This window comes from Labeo rohita, chromosome 16 (genome assembly GCF_022985175.1).
Source record: "Labeo rohita strain BAU-BD-2019 chromosome 16, IGBB_LRoh.1.0, whole genome shotgun sequence".
NCBI classification, from domain to species: Eukaryota; Metazoa; Chordata; class Actinopteri; order Cypriniformes; family Cyprinidae; genus Labeo; species Labeo rohita.
The window spans coordinates 3665189-3683247 of NC_066884.1; the positions used below are offsets into that span (position 1 = coordinate 3665189).

The 18059-nt window shown below is 33.4% G+C and overlaps 1 protein-coding gene across 5 annotated transcripts in view; it reads left to right on the forward strand.

Annotated features, from left to right (window-relative positions):
- Window positions 1-18059, forward strand: part of znf385d (zinc finger protein 385D) — a 238940-nt gene that overhangs the window by 151478 nt on the left and 69403 nt on the right. For 3 of the 5 annotated variants that reach the window (XM_051132062.1, XM_051132060.1, XM_051132061.1), the window contains exon 2: window positions 6002-6144. The exons of the other annotated variants lie outside the window; for them this stretch is intronic. In XM_051132062.1, coding sequence (XP_050988019.1) covers window positions 6002-6144 — 143 coding nt within the window. The remainder of the gene's footprint in view (window positions 1-6001; window positions 6145-18059) is intronic. 5 annotated transcript variants of the gene reach the window in all.

Below are 18059 nucleotides of genomic sequence, written 5' to 3' on the forward strand. Positions count from 1 at the left end.
TAAAAAAATTGGTCAAAAATGACTAAAGAGCGCACCAGAGGGTTGAGAATAAAATTCTGCTATTTTTGGAAATACAAGATATTCTTAAGAATGTTTTGTCAATCCAACCCCGTTATTATAAGGTTTTTTCATATATAACATTTGTCCACCACCATTTCTGTTCTCTGCTAAGTAAGGAGATTCACATGCAGACAGATAATGAGGTGAGGAGAGATGTATAGTGTCGGGAGTAATGCAGTATGCATAAGTGGACATCGTGGGCCTAAGTGGACCATGCTAACCGTTGAACCCTTGACCCCTTTCTGTAAAAGCGTGAGAGGTTGTTTCAGCGCTAAGAGTGAGGTGGTCTTCCCAGACGAGAAAGTGCTGAAAATTCAGCTCACCGAAAGCAGCGCAGTGACTGACTGCAGGGCAGAGAAGATTGGACATTTTCCACATTACTGTTCTTTGAAACAGAAAACAGAGCCATAAAAGACTCGCTCTCGCTGCGGGCACGGTGTCAAAAAGCCTCGTAACAATCAAAATGTTCTCATCAACTTAATAAGTCGTGTTCCCTTAAACCCGAGTGACACGCTGCCAACATTGATGTTTTGCCTGTTTGCCTTTTTCCAGAAAGAGGCTTTTGAATGTTGTTGCATTGTGTGCACACAATAATCAAACCTCGTAACACATTTCAAAGCCCTGAGGAGATAAAACCCAGATGCTCGGGTCTAAAGACGCCCTCCTGGTTAGCGATGGGCGCTCCGCCGCGGTTCCTGCTGTCACTCAGGCCGTGGTTTTGCTTGCATATTTAATTCTGTTTTCTTGTTCAGTGTCTGGCACCGTGACAGCATTCCTTTAGCCTGATGTCGTTTGACATGACAGAGTCGAATCGCTGACACGGAGGCCTAAGGTTGACATGCTTTGTCTAGGGAGAACGAAGACGTGCTTGCACTTGCACAAAGGCATGTGGCGCAACAATTTAGGGCTGTAGCGAGGGCGTGTTTTTTTTATTATTCTCTTGTTTTATTATTTCTCTCCTCCCCACAGGCCCAAAGGATGAGAGGAATTAGTAACGTTTTGTTTCGTAATCCCTGTCAAGCTGGTGGTGAGATTGCAAAACTCTCATAGGAAAGAAAAAACGCTGTGATTATTTGCAATACGACAGCACGTGTGACTCCATGTGTTATCAGTGCGATCAAATTCATGAGTTTTCAATCTCAGTTGTTTCTCTTAGTCTCAATTTGATTTCATTATTGTCTTTCTCTAAAGTCTCCCATTTTCTTCTCTGAAAAAGACCTAAAAAGTTAGATAATCCAATGTGATTGAAAAAAAACATAGATCTCAATAATATCTTCTGAGAAAATTGCAAGATATGCAATCAAAACAAGAAGTGTAAACAAATGTGTAAAAAAATTAACAATGTAATTACTAGAAAGAAGAGATCAATAATCCTAAAGGAAACCTCAGTCTCAGTGTTTTTTTCTGGATAATACTGAGATCAAGTAGAGACTTTAGAGAAAGTCTTACAATTTCTCCTGAGAAAAAGTGATTTTACATCTCAATTCTGAGAGGAAAAAAGACTAGATATTTTCTGACTTTATTTCTCAGAACTGCAACTTTATTTCTTTATTTAGTTTTTTTCTCACAATTGCAAGTTTATATTATGCAATTCTGAAAAAAAAAAAATGCTAGACATAAACTTGCAATTTTGAGAAAAAACTGAATTGCGAGATAATACTTGCAATTTTGAGAAAAAAAAGTTAGAATTGTGAGATGTAAACTTGCAATTTCGAGAAAGTTGAAATTGAGATACAAACACAGTTGTGAGGAAAAAGTCGAAAATTGCGAGATACAAACTTGCAATTTCAGGATAAAGTAAGAATTGCGATATGCAGACAACTCTGAGAAAGAAAATCAAAATTGCAAGATATAAATTAGCAATTTCGAGAGAAAGTTAGAAACAACATGCAAACACAACTCTGAGGAAGTCAGAATTGCGATATGTAAACACAATTTAAAAAAAAGTTTTGTAGTTTTAGTTTCGAGAAAAAAGTTAGAATTGCAAGATACAAACAATTTGGTTAAAAAAGTCAAAATGGCAAGATACAAACTTGCAATTTCGAGAAAAAAAAATAAAAATTACAAGATAAACAATTCTGAGAAAAAAGGAAAAATTGTGAGATATAGACTTTAAAGAAAAAAGTTAGAATTGCAAAATATAAACAATTCTTGAAAGAGTCAGAATTACAAGATATAAACCTGCAAGTTCAAGAAAAAGTAAAAAAGATAAACAAGATAAACAATTCTGGGAAAAAACTGCAAAATATAAACTTGCAATTTCGAGATAAAGTAAGAATTGTGAGATACAAATACAATTCTGAGAAAAAAGTCAGAATTGCAAGATATAAAATTGCAATTTCAAGAAAGAAGTTAAAATTGCAAGATACAGTTAACACAATTCTGCGGAAAAAAAGTCAAAATTGCTAGTTTCGAGATAAAGTTAGAACTGTGAGATACAAAGACAATTATGAGAGTTTCAGAGCCTATCAGAACAACTGCAAGCTATGCAATCAAAAGGATAAGAGAAAACAAGTTGTTTAAAATCTAATTTTATTAGGTAACCTTATGTAATAGAAAAATTCCAAAGGAAATCTCATTCATTTCATTCTAGACAGTAATAAGGGAGACTATAGGGTCAATTTCTCCTTAGAAAAAGACCTTAGAACAGAGGTCTCAAACTCAAATCGTGGAGGGCAGCAGCTCTGCAGAGTTTAGCTCCAACCAGCTCCAGTTCACAGCTGCTTGAAAGTTTCTACTGTAGTAATCCTGAAGACCTTGATTAGCTAGATCAGGTGTGTTTAAATAGGGTTGGAGCTAAATTGTGCAGAGCTGTGGTCCTCCAGGAATTGAGTTTGAGACCAGTGCCTTAGAAGAAATTGGCGATTTCAAAAGAAGAGGAGAAAACAACTTGTTTTATGGATTTTATTTAGCTAGAAACTAAACCCATGCATTAGACAAATCACAATGGAGATCTTCAGTTTCAGTTTCTTCTAGGCAATAATGAGATCTATTAAAGACTTCCTCTAAAGTTTCCTAATGATCGATTTTCTAGAAAATGTCAAGGTTTGCAATCAAAAGCTGATGTTATTTTAAAATGACTCTATGTGATCGAAACATTTCAAAGGAGATCTTATTATCTCAGTTGTTTTTCTTAGACAGCAATGAACAAATAGACTTTACCTTGATTATCCTGCATCTCAGTTGTTTCTCTTGAGATAAAAAACCTCATGCATCTCCACTAGAGTTTCACAACAGATCCAAAAATGTCCAAAGCATTGCTTATAGCTGGCAAAATAAAGTTTGCAAGAGATCACAATACGAACTCAGACATTTTTAATTTAATTCCCATTTTGCCAAATGAATTAGGCTGCTATTCATATTAATCTCCTAGTGTGTTTATGTTAGCAATTGTCTCATTTTTGTCAGAAAACAAAACTGATACTTTAATGCAACAAAGGATGAAGTCGCTCCTGAGCAATTCATTTTTCACTAGCATCACATTTCTGGATTGCTTTAGGATTTTGGTCTTTATTTTTTTTTTTTCTCTGGCTTTGTCTTCGTTTGGACAGGGAATGCCGTTTCTTTTTCTGGTTGGGTGATGGGATGTGCTGTAAAAATCTGCCTTTCCAACGCCACCCACACAAACACTCGTACTGTAATAAAACAAGCCATTTACTTTTGTTTTCCGCCACTGGATTCTGTCTCTCCCACTTGGACCAGTGTTTGTGTCTACCGCTATTACCGATAGCAGCCGGTCCAAGAGTCTCGGTTTGACAAGCATATTGTTCAAATATTTATAGTAGCCGGAGAGTTTGTTAAAAAGTGAATGATATCGCAGATGGTCTTGCGGAACAGGTACAAAAGATGTCATGATGTCATCGCTGGCAGAGTTCAGACCCTCAGCGGAGATTTTGCTGCGTGTGGCAAAGAAATGTTCTGGATCATCACGTCTTGCCCGAATTCACGTCTCGTGAATTGTGTGCTCTGAATTGCGATTCTGCCAAACTAGGCTGTGTTCCTGCATCAACATCCACGTTGGTCCTAGAACAACATTCCAATTAATCTGATTTTTAGGGATAGGCCAAAATCCAGATGTTACTTTGGTTTTCAATTTGCTGCCACGTCTCATGCACAGTTCAATCTATTGCAGGCTTATTATAGTTTGCAATTTCAAATTGAGTTTGTCATTTTCAATTTGTCTTTTTAGTTAAGTTTGGATTTTATTGCTTTTCACTCTGTTGTTTAGTTTTAAGTTTGTTTTTTGTCGTACTATTTTTTACGTATTTTACGTTGAATTTCTCAGTACAGTCTAGTGGCATTTTCATTTTTAATGCAGGCAGTTTGTAAAGGTTTTAAGTTTTATAACATGCCATGTATCAAAAACTATAGCTAAAATTATTTTGTTCAGTTTAGGTTTTTTTTTTTAGTTTGTTTAGTGCTGGGCAATGATTAATCGCTGGCATCCAAAATAAAAGTTTTTGTTTACATAATATATACTGTGTGTATTTATTATGTATATAGAAATACACACAAATTAATGTATATATTTAATAGAAATATGTTATTTATGTACAAAATATTTGTATTTATATATAATATAAATTATATAAAAATTATAATAAATAAATATACTTGTAAACATTTCTTAAATGTATGCATGAATGTTTGTATTTAAATATACATAATTACACATAGTAAACACACTTATATTAGGCAAACTCAAACTTTTAATTTGTATGCGATTAATCGTGATTAATCGTTTGACAGCACTAATGGAAAATTTTCCAAATATACAGTATGTGTGTGTGCGTGCTTATAAATACATAATATACACAGTACACGCACATATATTATGTAAACAAAAACTTTTTTGGATGCAATTAATCGTGATTAATTGTTGCCCAGCACTATTTTTGAGTCATTATGTATTTTTGTTTATGTTGTTTTCTTCTGTTTTTATCTTATTTCAGTTTCAGTGTTTTTATTTCAGTGTTTATATTTAGGTAATGAATGTGTTATTAATAAACAGAAATAGCAATAGCAAAATAAACAAAATTTCCAATTTGTTTTTCGAGAATTCATTGGCTGCTTTGATTATTATTATTATTATTTTTTTAGTATTTTATTGTGTTAACTGGTATCATTTAAATATATTTATCAGTGCAACACAATGTGGTGTCAAAGTGCTTTACTTAAAAATGAGTTAATATACTCATAAAAATAACTATAAAGAATAATAATAAACAATTTCAAATAATTAAAAAATGTATTAAAACACTTAAGAATAAACAATATCATATAAAATATGTTGGATTTATACGTTCTGTAATGTAACACATATCAAAAATTAAAGCTGCATATTTTGGTTCCTGTTTCATATTATTTGAGTTAACATTGAAGGGGCTTTTTTAATGTTCAAATGGTTAAATTGTTTTTATTTCAGTTTGTGCAAAAATAAACAAAATTGATCAGAAGTGGGCGGGTCAGGTGGTCAAAGGGCTGGAGTCAAAAAGTAAGCAAGTGGCGTTGATGATGTCATTCGAAGAGGAAAGTTGTTTTAGAAACAGAGCAAGATGTTATATTTTAAAGAAAGATTACAAAAACAATTTGGAACAATAACACCTGCAACGTGCATCTGGCTTTCACACAGATCAGCCAGTTCACTCGCACAACAGTTTACTCGTTCAGAGGGTTATGCGGACATCATTGCACGGTTCATTTGGAGCAGTTGGCTTCCCAAAAAGCTCATAACTAAACAAAACAAGCTGCGTGATGATGAGGAAGGGTAATTTGGCATGCAGATACAAGGGACGTCAGCGCTTCTAAATAAACGGCTCAAGAAAAACACACTTAATAATTAATCTTGTTCTTTCCAGCAGTTGCACATGTGCTTGAGGTCAGCGTGCATCATCTCATAACCGAGTTTCGTGACTTCTCCGTCTCTCTCTTGTTTCCTCAGGTAACGCGTGTCAGAGCGGACTGGTGCCAGCGCTGGTTCGAGCTCCTCTGCCCACTGTGCCACCCTCTTTGGGCATGAAGCACTTCCTTCCCTTCCCTCTGGACAGCGGCTCCACGCTCAGCCTCATTCCCAGCTTTGGCAGCGTGAGTCACACAAACACATTTCTTCTGGAGGTGCTAATGAGGTTCACTCTGTTCTCGCGCTGGCGGTTAGACACGCCGTCCGCCGTGGTTTGAAGAGAGTGTCGCTTGTGATAATTGTCATATGAGTGCTGGTTGTTCTGGTACTGTTGGTTGTGGAGTGGTTTCTGGATTTGTAACGCCAGCTGTTGTTGTAGGCTCGGTTTGTGAACTTCTTAGATCATGTAAACATCTACTGCATAGTCAAATGGATACTGGAGGTGATAGATGCAGATCTGGCCTATAAATAATAACAATTGGTGCTAAAAGAAGAAAAAACAATTTATGAAAAGTCACAAAGGACATCTACTGAATGTCTTGACTTCTCATAGATTTCAGTGAGGTTACATGGAGAACATATTAGAGGCCTCAAACTCTGCTATGATATCAATCAAAAGAGCTAAATACAATCTCAAATAATTCTTAAATGATTCAAATGACCTGAGCTGTTATTTGCATTTGTTTTACAGCTCTGCAGTCTTACTATAAACGCATTTGTGTTTATTTTTACTTCTCATATGGGATTTTAGTAAAAAAGATCTGACAAAATTAAAGTTTATTTTAGAACCCAATTGACGTTTAACAAGAAGTTGACAGGCAATCTGACCAGTCATAACGCCAAATCTGCCATTGAATCCGACAAACAAACCAGATAGGAGGAAATTAAAGTTGGTAGACTTGAACTTGAAAAATGCTGTGTATTGACTGGTGTTTCTGATATATATGATTTCTGGGATTTGTATTAGGCAATGTTTTGCTGAGCATTTGAGTTATTGTGCTGGTACTTTGACAGGATTAGGACTCCTATAGACAGCTGACACCCAAAGCTTTCATATTCTTCATATTCTGTGCAGTGATTAGTTCACAGGTGTAACAGAAATGAACTTTTCCAGTAAGTTTAACGGCTTGTCTATTTACACTAAGTGCAAATAGCCTGTCTTGTTGGCAGAGGCTGTTTACACTAACTCCGCCCACTAACGTGTGATTGGGGTAGTCAACACTACAAAAGATGAGTGTCAGGCATCAGCTCCTGTGATGTAGATATAAAGTGAGTGCAGTAGACTTTTTGATGTGATCAACCCGAGTTCGAATCTGCCTTTTGCCAAACTTTTTTCTGCCTTTTTCAAATTTCATATGTGACCCAGGACCACAAAACCATAAGGATCAATATTTGCAAAACTGAGATTAACACATCATCTGAAAGATGAATAAATAAGCTTTCCATTGATGTATGGTTTGTTAGGATAGGACAATATTTGAAAATCTGAAATCTGAGAAAATCTTGAGAAAATCGCCTTTAAAGTTGTCCAAATGAAGTTCTTAGCAATGCATATTACTAATCAAAAATTAAGTTTTGTTAAATATCTGGTGGAAAATTTATAAAATATCTTCATGGGACATGATCTTTACTTAATATCCTCATGATTTTTGGCATAAAAGGAAAATGTATCATTTTGACCCATGCAATGTTTTGTTAGCTATTGCTACAAATATACCCGTGCTACTTATAACTGATTTGGTGGTCCAGGGTTATATATCACATTGCCATTTATTTTCAAAAAAATGAAGGAAATAATCAAAAAGTTCAAAATAAAGTATTGGGTAGGGTTAGGGTAGGTGTAGGATAGTATAAATAGTATCCATTGCTATTTGCACTTAGTGTAAGTAGCCTCTATATTTACACTTAAATAGATATTTCCCTTTTTATGGGCATTTTTACTTTTATAAGGCCATTTTTTTCTATTTATTAAATGTATGCATCATCTTTTGTGTCAAATTCTTAGATTTAATCAATACCCTAGTGAGAAATAAATATACTAAAATGTATTTAAAATACATTTATTTCATGCAAAAGTATACTACAAATATATTTACATATTATGTACTTAATAAAAATACCCTTCAGTTGTACTCAGTATACTAAACTGGTATATTTAAAGTCTGCTAAATTGGAACAACTAATTTTGTACTTGATGCACTTTAATTGTGCAGAAGTCATGCTGAAGTTCAACTGAAGATATACTTAAGTATATTTGATTGTGCTAAAGTGGAACTGTTGCAAGTATACTTTAAGTACACTTTAAATAATGCAATATATTTAAAGATCATACAATCCTCATCAACAGTGACATTAAAAGATAATGTACTCTGAATATTAAGAAATGTGCACAAGTAGTACTCCAAATAAAGTTGAAGTACAATTTTTATATCAGTAAGTCTCGAGTGATAAATCAGTAAATATGTTAATAGACTTGAACTGTACTTAGTACAAAATAAATGCATTTTAAATCAGTTACTTTTTTACTAAAACATCTACATTTTAATATCTTTAGAAGTACATTTTCACTGTGATGCTGAGACAACACTGATATGCTCAACAGCATTTACATGTTTCCCTTAGAAAAAAGGTGCCAAAACATTATCTTTAATAGCTTAATTGTTTCTCCTAGACACAAATGGGAGAAGCCTCCTGCTATTGAGATGTTTCCTTAGAAAAATACCCCAAAAATCTCACAAGTCTCCTGTAGAATTTAAGAAGAGATTTCAACAGTGTCTCAAACCATGCTCAGATTTGCAGTGATCCCACAGTCTGCGATCCAAAGCCAGAGACCTCACTATGAACTCATATTCTCCTGTATATCAGTACTGTATGTCTTACTTCTCCAAAAATGATTTAAGACGATTTGAGCTCACTCCCGCAATTTCCATTTATTCTCATGAGCTTTAAAAGAGCAACCTCCAAGTAATCGAGCCCTCCTCTGGGATCACTTTTTGCTGCATTGCTTTGGGCTTTTGTCAGCATGAGAAATACATTTTTGCAAGATGCTGGTGTGGCACTAAAGCACTCATCAGCGCTCACCCATCACGCCACCAACAGATGGGAGCCTCTCCGATTATTCGTGCGTGTGCTAAAGTCTGAAAAAGCACAACAGACAGGCTGAGTTCTCCTAAGACGGCGTATCGCTGGGAGGGAATTTGGCTGGAGGGACGGGTGAACTGGCTGGACCTGCATTTGGAAACTGGAGTGTGGGATTTTTCAAACATGCTGGTAACAGATGCATGCATGTGGAGCGGAGAGGCACAGTTGTGCATCACAGAAGAGTTTAGTCATACGCACTCACACACACACACACTCTTGATATCGCTTCAGAGAGAGGTAGCGATGGTCGCCAAGGCTGACATTTGCTCTGGATCCCTAATCCGTATTTAACAGACTTTTCCTTCAATAATGAGTCGTGCATTGGCCGTCCTCTGGAGCCGGTAATCTGATACTAGATTAACTCACAGTAATCTCTCTCTCGCTCGCACCGCTCTTATGTTTTGTTGGCGAAGCTCGCTCTGATATTGAATTCCAGAGTTGGCTTGATCAGGGTTGTAAATGTGTTTATGTCTCATTCTTTTGTTTTTTTTGCTCTGTGTGCTTTTGCACGTGGCACAGATGAAACAGCATTTTGTTTTTGCTGTTCTTGAGTGCAGGAAATCTGCATGAAAATGCACTGTAGATTGCATTGGACAGTTCAAATTAATATATGAAATGCAAACAAAAATATAGAAATCTATAAATCATGCTTCTCCAATATTAAAGGTATAGTTCACTCAAAAATGGAAATTTTGTCAGATTTTACTCAACCACATGTTGTTTCACACAAGGGATGTCACAATACTCAATATAATATCGAACCGTTCGGTACGACATCCACGGTTCAATACGCGCTTGTGAATTACGTTTTTCTCGGTTTTGCATTTAAATAGCTTCCTTGTTTTATTTCTCTCGAAATTTGCTATGTGTGCCTGTGCTTTCACGTGCTGAGATGAGGAAATGCTTCCCCGTTTATATTTGAAAAAGCAACACTTGCAGAGCATCTTCCTTTCTAATGAAATGCAATGATAAGCCTTCCTAAACTTGTCCAACAAAAGAGAACATTATAACTTATTTTTACTTCACAACATCAGTCAAGTGTTTGAAATAGCTTTCTTTTGTGATCCAACGTGGCTTCTTATCATAGAATGAGGCAGACAGTATATTCCATACTGTATATCAATTAGCAATGGCTTACAAATATACTTAATCATTATGAAAATACCCGAGATGGCTTGAAGAACACAGATAAACCATATATTATTGCAGACGTGTGTTTATTGTCTTTACATTTTATCATTCAAAATGTTTAACATTATATCTCATTTTTATTTAGTTCAAGCAATAGCGATACCTTTATCCATATTAGAGATTTCTTGGCTGGAACGTCATCGGTGTTATCTCTTTGACGCATATGTGGATTTTCTGGCGTCCAGTATGAATGAAACCCATCCTATTTTGTGTAAAAATTAGAAAAATAATACCTCTCTCAAAATAAATATTAAGCAGACATACTAATAATCCACGCTTTTTCCAGTGTACAGATGTTTACAGGAGTATTTTGTTGTTGATTAGATGCAAAAAAAAAAAAAAAAACATACTGATGTGGCAAGCTATCAGTACCGAACTGAGCCAAAAACGTATTGAACCGTGGACTAACTATATTGTTGCAAACCTATTTCACACCGTTATTATACTACTTGCATACCACACTACCAGTCAAAAGTTTTTGAACAGTAGGACTTTAATGTCCCTTCTGCTCGCCAAGCTTGCATTTATTTGATTCAAAGTACAGCAAAACAGTAAAATTCTAAAATATTTTTAGTATTTAAAGTAACTGTTTTCTATTTGAATATATTTTAAAATGTAATTTTATTTTTGTGATTTAAAAGCTGAATTTTTAGCATCACTACTCCAGTCCCATGATCCTTTAGAAATCATTCTAATATTCTGATTTGCCGCTCAGAAACATTTATTATTATTATTATTATTATGTTGAAAACAGCCGAGTATATTTTTTCAGGTTCAGTTCAGATAGAAATCAAATAGAAATCTTTTTTTAACATTATAATTGTCTTTACCATCACTTTTGACCATCCTTGAGCATCATTTAAAGCATCCTTGCTAAATAAAAATGCTAAATAAAAATGTTAATTTCTTATTTTCTATTATAAACTATTATAAATGTTCTATTGTAAATTATTAATTTTCTTTACCACGAAAACAAAAACATAAAAAAATGTAGTGATGCTGAAAATTTAGCTTTGATCACAGGAAATAATATTTTAGAATATTTTCAAATGGAAAGCAGTAGTAAAAAAGCTAAAAATATTTCAAAATATTAGTGCTTTTGCTGTGTTTTGGATCACATAAATGACTTCTTTAAAAAACATTACAAATCTTACTGTTCAAATACTGTTGACTGGCAGTGTACTTACAGTGTACGTATTATGTAGTATACACTAAATATTACATTTGAAACAAATTTTCAGCATGTGTAATTTGGCAAATTGGCACTATCTTGGAAAGTAGGTTTATTTTGCAATTTTAATTCAAATTTGCACAATAATAAATTGACATTAAATAGACTTGTTTTGTGAACTTGCAGCAAAGCATGCTTCACAATCTGTAAATGAATCATTTGATTGATGCAGAATCAATAAAATCTACTAGTAAATCAGAAAGAATCAAATATAACAGTCATTTAGTTGAATCTTGAAATGAATCATTGAGATTCATTTGAATGGCTCAAATGCTTAATGCTGATATGCTCACTAGGACTGTAAAGTGTATAAATTGGGTTTATTCATAGTTGGTTATAGGTTTAGATTTTATATATATATAAGATTTCATCATAAGTTGTGTTGGTGTTGCTGTCGTTAAGCTGTATGATCCAAAAAGTGTAGTGTTGGCTTGTAAACCATGTTCATTATTGCGAAACCTGCGTGTATTATGTTGTTACTTCTGTCTGCTTTATATGTGGCTTTGTTGCATGACACTAACAAAAGCCATGCTTAATAAAAGAGAGTGTTGGATGTCAAATATAACCTGATTAGTCATAGTTTAGTCAAGTTGTTTCCTGTAGGAAACACTGGTGTTTGCTCACCTCGCAGAGTTTTGTGTGTCATGATGGACTTGAGCTGTTTCAGATGGAGCGAGAGGTTTTCGCTGTGTTCTCAGGAAACGGTGAGGTCAGATCTATAGCTGGCTCTCAGAGGCGTGTTAAACATTCACTGGTTCAGAATCGTAAACACAAAGGAATCTTATAGTATATGACGGCAGGGATTTTCCAACCCTAATATATGTTAACAGCAATTTTACAAGGCTGGAATGATGTGCACAGTTTTTTCCAAATAATGTATATAAAGAAGCCTGTAATGTACGTGTGAAGCCGTATAAATCAGCTTATGTGAGAGCAGAACTAATTTAACATTGAAAGGACTTTGGCAAATTGATATGATGCATAGTTACAGATGGCAAATACACACAAAATTGGTCTATAAAACTTGTTTTTCTTCCAGGGTTTTTGTTCTAACTAGCTGTGAACACAACAAGCGATGCATGACAAAACATTGAGGCTGATTGGAAGTGAACAATACCATACTGCATGCTGCCTGGTATAAAAAATAAACAAATAAATTTACAGTGGATTTTTAAAATTTCAAAAATAATTAACATTTAATGTTAACATTCATTAATATTATTAATTTTAAAAATATTAATCTTATGAACATTAATATATGTAATAATATCCAAACAATATTAATACATGAAAACGTCAAAAATTTTAATACTTAAAAAATAGTATTATTGAATACTTAAACAGTAGATTTTCTATATGAAAAATGTTACATTTTAATATTAACAATAATTAACATTAATAATTTTAAACTAATTTTATATTATTCTTATTAACATTTATTAACACTAATAATTAAAAAAATATTAATCTTATTATTATGAGTAGATGTAATAATAATATCCAAACAATATTGATACATGAAAATGTAAAAAATAGTATTATTGAGTATTATTGAACTTAAAAAAGTATTATTAATACCTAAACAGTGTATTTTTTTATATTTAAAGAATGATTAACATTTTATTATTAACATTCATTAATATTATTAATTTAAAAATATGAATCTTAATATTAATATATTAATATTTGATAGTCAAAAAATGTTAATACTTAAAAATAGTATGTATTAAATACCTAAACAGTATTTTTTATATTTAAAAAATTATTAATATTTTAATATTAACATTCATTAATGTTATTAATTTTAAAAACATTACTCGTATGAACATTAATATATTTAATATCCAAACAATAATACATGAAAATAAACAAATAAAACTTTTAAATACTCAAATGGTATTTTTTATACTTCAAAAATTTACATTTTAATATTAACATTTATTATTATTATAATAAAAATATTATTCTTATTAATATTATTAGATGTAATAATATCCAAACAATTTATATATTAATATTTGATAGTCAAAAAATGTTAATACTAAAAATTATGTAAAAATAGTACATATTAAATACCTAAACAGTATTTTTTACATTTAAAAAAGTATTAACATTTTAATATTAACATTCATTAATATTATTAATTTTAACAATATTAATACATAAAAATGTCAAAAATTGTAATAATTAAAAATAGTATGACTGGATACTTATAGAAAGATAGATAGATAGTCATAGACAGATAGATAGACAGACAGACAAGTGCAAGTAGTAATGCATAATGCTAATCTGAACGTAGCTCTGATTTTGACATTTTCCACAGTGTTTCACTTTGACTGCAGACAGAAACAACGCTAGAGACTTGTGGCATTGCGCCTGGTTAGTAATACATTTAGACACAGTTATGACTCTCTAGGTCATAATGCGATATAAAACGGGGCTACTAGGTCTGATATGAAAGTTATGAAACATCAGGCAGGAGTTTTTGGAAGACGGGAGTCTCAGGTGGACGTGGAATCTGGGTGGATTAAGTGTATCTGACGCAGATCCAGCAAGGAAAAGTCAAGCAGTACTTTTAAAGCAGAGGTCGTATGAGGGCAGAAGATAAAATCATACCAGTATTATGCATTTCAGAGCCATGCAGAGACAAAATCAGGTCCAGTTTTCTGCATACTGCTCTGTTCAGAGTCTCCCAGTGAAGAATGATGCACTCGGGGTGTGTCCGAAAAAAAGAGATGAGAGTGAATGAATGAGGCTGAACAGTTTCTCTTAAGCCCCACGAAAATACCATTTATCTTTCCTGAAGCCTGCATTTGTCTGCCAGAAACAATACAAACTCTATTTCCCCTGTAGAGAAGTCTGCACTGCGCTATTGATTTCTCGGTAGAAAATTGCTCCGGAGTGGAGTGCTGGGAGTGACACATGGGCCTCAACGCCGTACCACAACCTGTTTACTGTGGCCGGACGGAGCCTGTTTTTCTCTGTTGCGTTAGACCGTGGTTTGTGAGTTGATGGAAAGCAAATTAACTTCAGTAAATTCAAAATTAATTTGTAAACTGCTTTTACAGTACACATTGTTTCAAAGCAGCTTGACAGAAAATCTTGATGTTATTATTTATAATGTCTTAATATTTTCATGCCTTGCACTCATATTTAGCTGATGAGAGTTGGATGATTATATAGTTACACATGCCAAAATGTAAAAAAAAGTCAGGTTTAAAATCAGAAGTAGATAATTAAGTATGATTGCACAATTAATCAAAACAAAAATGAAATTCTAGAGCATGTTGCATTTCCAAATGCATGTGATTCATACATTGTTAAATTACTTTTTATTATTTTAAAAAATAAAAAAATAAATACGAATGAAATATGATGAAATATTGGTAAATATTATATATTTTTATGCCAATGTTTTATTGCCGTTTTCATTTATTTAAAATCATTTATATATGATTTTATAAACATTTATAAAATATAACATTTTGTTACTATTTATATATATAATAATGTTATTATTATTATTATTATTATTATTATTATTATTATAATAATTATATATTTATATAAAATCAGGTTTAAAATCAGAAGTAGATCATTAAATATGATTGCGCAATTAATCAAAACCAAAATGAAAACAACAAATGGCTTAGTGTGATTATTAAATCTGTCAAGTTGCTTATCGCACACATTTGGAAATGCAACATGCTTCAGGATATATTTATATCAAATATAAATTACTTTGTTATTTTTAAAAATGAATGAATAAATGAATAAATAAATAAATAAATGATTTTATATTATTTAAAAAAATGAATGAATGAAATATATATATATATGTATATATATATATAATATAAATGACTTTGTTATTTTTAACAATGTATGAATGAATAAAAAAAGATTAAAATATTGATAAATATTATATATTTTTATGCCAATATTTTATTGCCATAAAAATTATTTTAAAAAATTAATTTAAAGTATTTATATATAATTTCATAAACATTTATAAAATATAAAATTAAAAAAGACGAATATGTACGTGTGTGTGTGTGTGTGTGTGTGTATATATATATATATATATATTTTTTTTTTTCATTTAAATAGATTTTAGATCATTTTAATATTTTATTATTATTTTATATTATCTTATATTACATACAAATGTGCTGTTTATTTAATTATTAAAATACTACAAATCTCAGGGGGTACTTTAGGAACATTTATTTCAATGTGGGAATCAATGTGGCAATCCCTACAAGTAAGCTGAAGGAATAAGGGGTGTGTGTGTGTGTGTGTGAGAGAGTGAGATGGGGCGTGTGTCATTTAAAGTTCTTGTTTAAGCCGCAGCGATGTAAACAGACACATGCAGCTGCGCTGGTTTCTCATTCCCACCCTGTTCCCTCTCTCACGGTGATGCTTTGTGCCCTGGTGATCTGCCAGTGGCCTCTCCCTGGTGGAATGCGCTGATAATACCTCAGCTTTTTACGCTGTCGTTTTCCTGCCAGTTTGTCTGCGCAGCTGAGCATAATATACTGCATTTTGATTAAAACAATTTGTGCTTTTGCAGATGCTGAATCGCTGGGAGAGCAGAGATGTATCAGAGCCCGGAGGGGGTTTAGTTGGCTAAATTGAAACGTCTTTCAATCCCTGACATATTGTGTGAGCTGTTTTCCGTACACATGAAGGATTCCTCGGGGTCTGAATCATCTGTGCTGTTGTTTTCAGTGACCTCAATGCATGAATGAAACCAGTATTGCTCTTTTTGTGACACCCAGCAGAATCATTCAGTGTCAGAAGTCTGTGATGTCACGATAGATCAGGTTTGACGGCATGCAGCGTACATTTACCGCTGTCACATTGATGCGTTTCATGTTAGAAACTACAAGCTGCTGACCTGAAGTGGGTCATACATGCCGGGAAGGTAATTGCTCTCTGAAATTCAATCTAACACCACCATGCTTACGTTTCAGGTGCGTATGACTTTGACGGATATTTTTGGTTGTTTTCCTGCTCACTTCAATTTCACCCTCCTCCAGATGCTCCCAAGTTTCTTTTCACCTCGTGGTTTTGGGTTCAAACCACAGCATTCTTGCGTCATAACACTTTCAGTTAAAGGAGAAGTTCAGCCAAAAATGAAAATTTACTGAAAATGTACTAAGATGTAGATGAATTTGTTTCTTAATCAGATTTGGAAAAATTTAGCATTCCATCACTTGCTCACCAATGGATCCATTGCAGTAAATGGGTGCCGTCAGAATGAGAGTCCAAACAGCTGATAAAAACATCACAATAATCCACAAGTAATTCGCACCACTCCAGTTCATCAGTTAACATCTTGAGAAACCAAAAGCTGCAAGTTTGTAAGTAACAAGTCCATCATTAAGGCATTTTTTTTTACTTCAAACTGTTTATCTGTTCTACTTGTCTGATCTAAATCAGGAGAGAAATATGCACAGATCATGCACCATTTACAAAACAGCTCTAAACAAATATGTGGGTGGATTTTGATGTGAGAGACAACAAGAGAAGCGTAATTATGGATTATCTAATGGTATTTTGGCCAGAAGCAACAGTTTAAAATTGAAATGTCTTAAAGATAGATTTGTTTCTTACAAACACACACCTTTGGGCTTCTCAAGATGTTAAGCAATGGACTGGAGTGGAGTATTATGTTTTTATCAGCAGTTTGGACTCTCGTTTTGACGGCACCCATTCACTGCAGAGGGTCCATTGGTGAGCAAGTCATTTAATGCTACATTTCTCCAAATATGATGAAGAAACAAACTCATCTACGCTTTAAATGTCTCATCCTACATCCTAAACTTAGTTTAATATGTTAGTTTCAACTGTTTATCACAATATTAAAACTACGCTCTAAAAATGCTGGGTTATTTGGCAACCCAGCACTGGGTAAATATTGGACAAAACACCTGCTGGGTTATTTTGACCCAGTTGGTTGGGTTAAGTGTTTTTACCAAACATGCTGGGTTGTTTTATTTAAGTCAGCTTTTGTTTAAAAATGGTTGTGTTGCTGTATAAGACTTTATAAACGAAACAAAATGTATACACACCTTTATTTTGCTGAAGAGTGCACTACATTGGCAGCACCCAGAAATGCAAAAAGCTTGTGCTTTGAATCAACAGATGGGTTGTTTTGTCTGAGACAGGCTCAGCCCAGCATTTGGGTTAAAAAAATAACCCAGTATTTTTTAGAGTCTATGTTGCGTTACATAAAATAATATAATTTACAGCACAGTAAAGACTTGATATAAAATGTATACAAACTTTTATTTAGCTGAAGAAGTGCACCAAATCGGCGACACTCAGAACTGCTCTCTCTGATAGAGTATGCAAAAAGCCTGCTCTCTGATTGACTGTAACTCAGCAGCTGGGTTGTTTCGTCAGAGACGCGCCTAACTCAGCGGTTGGGTAGAAAAAAATGACCCAGCAGTTTAGTTACAGAAAAACTATCCACCTGGGTAAAGGAGATTAAAAATAACCCAATAAAATTACCCAACAAGCTGAACTCAG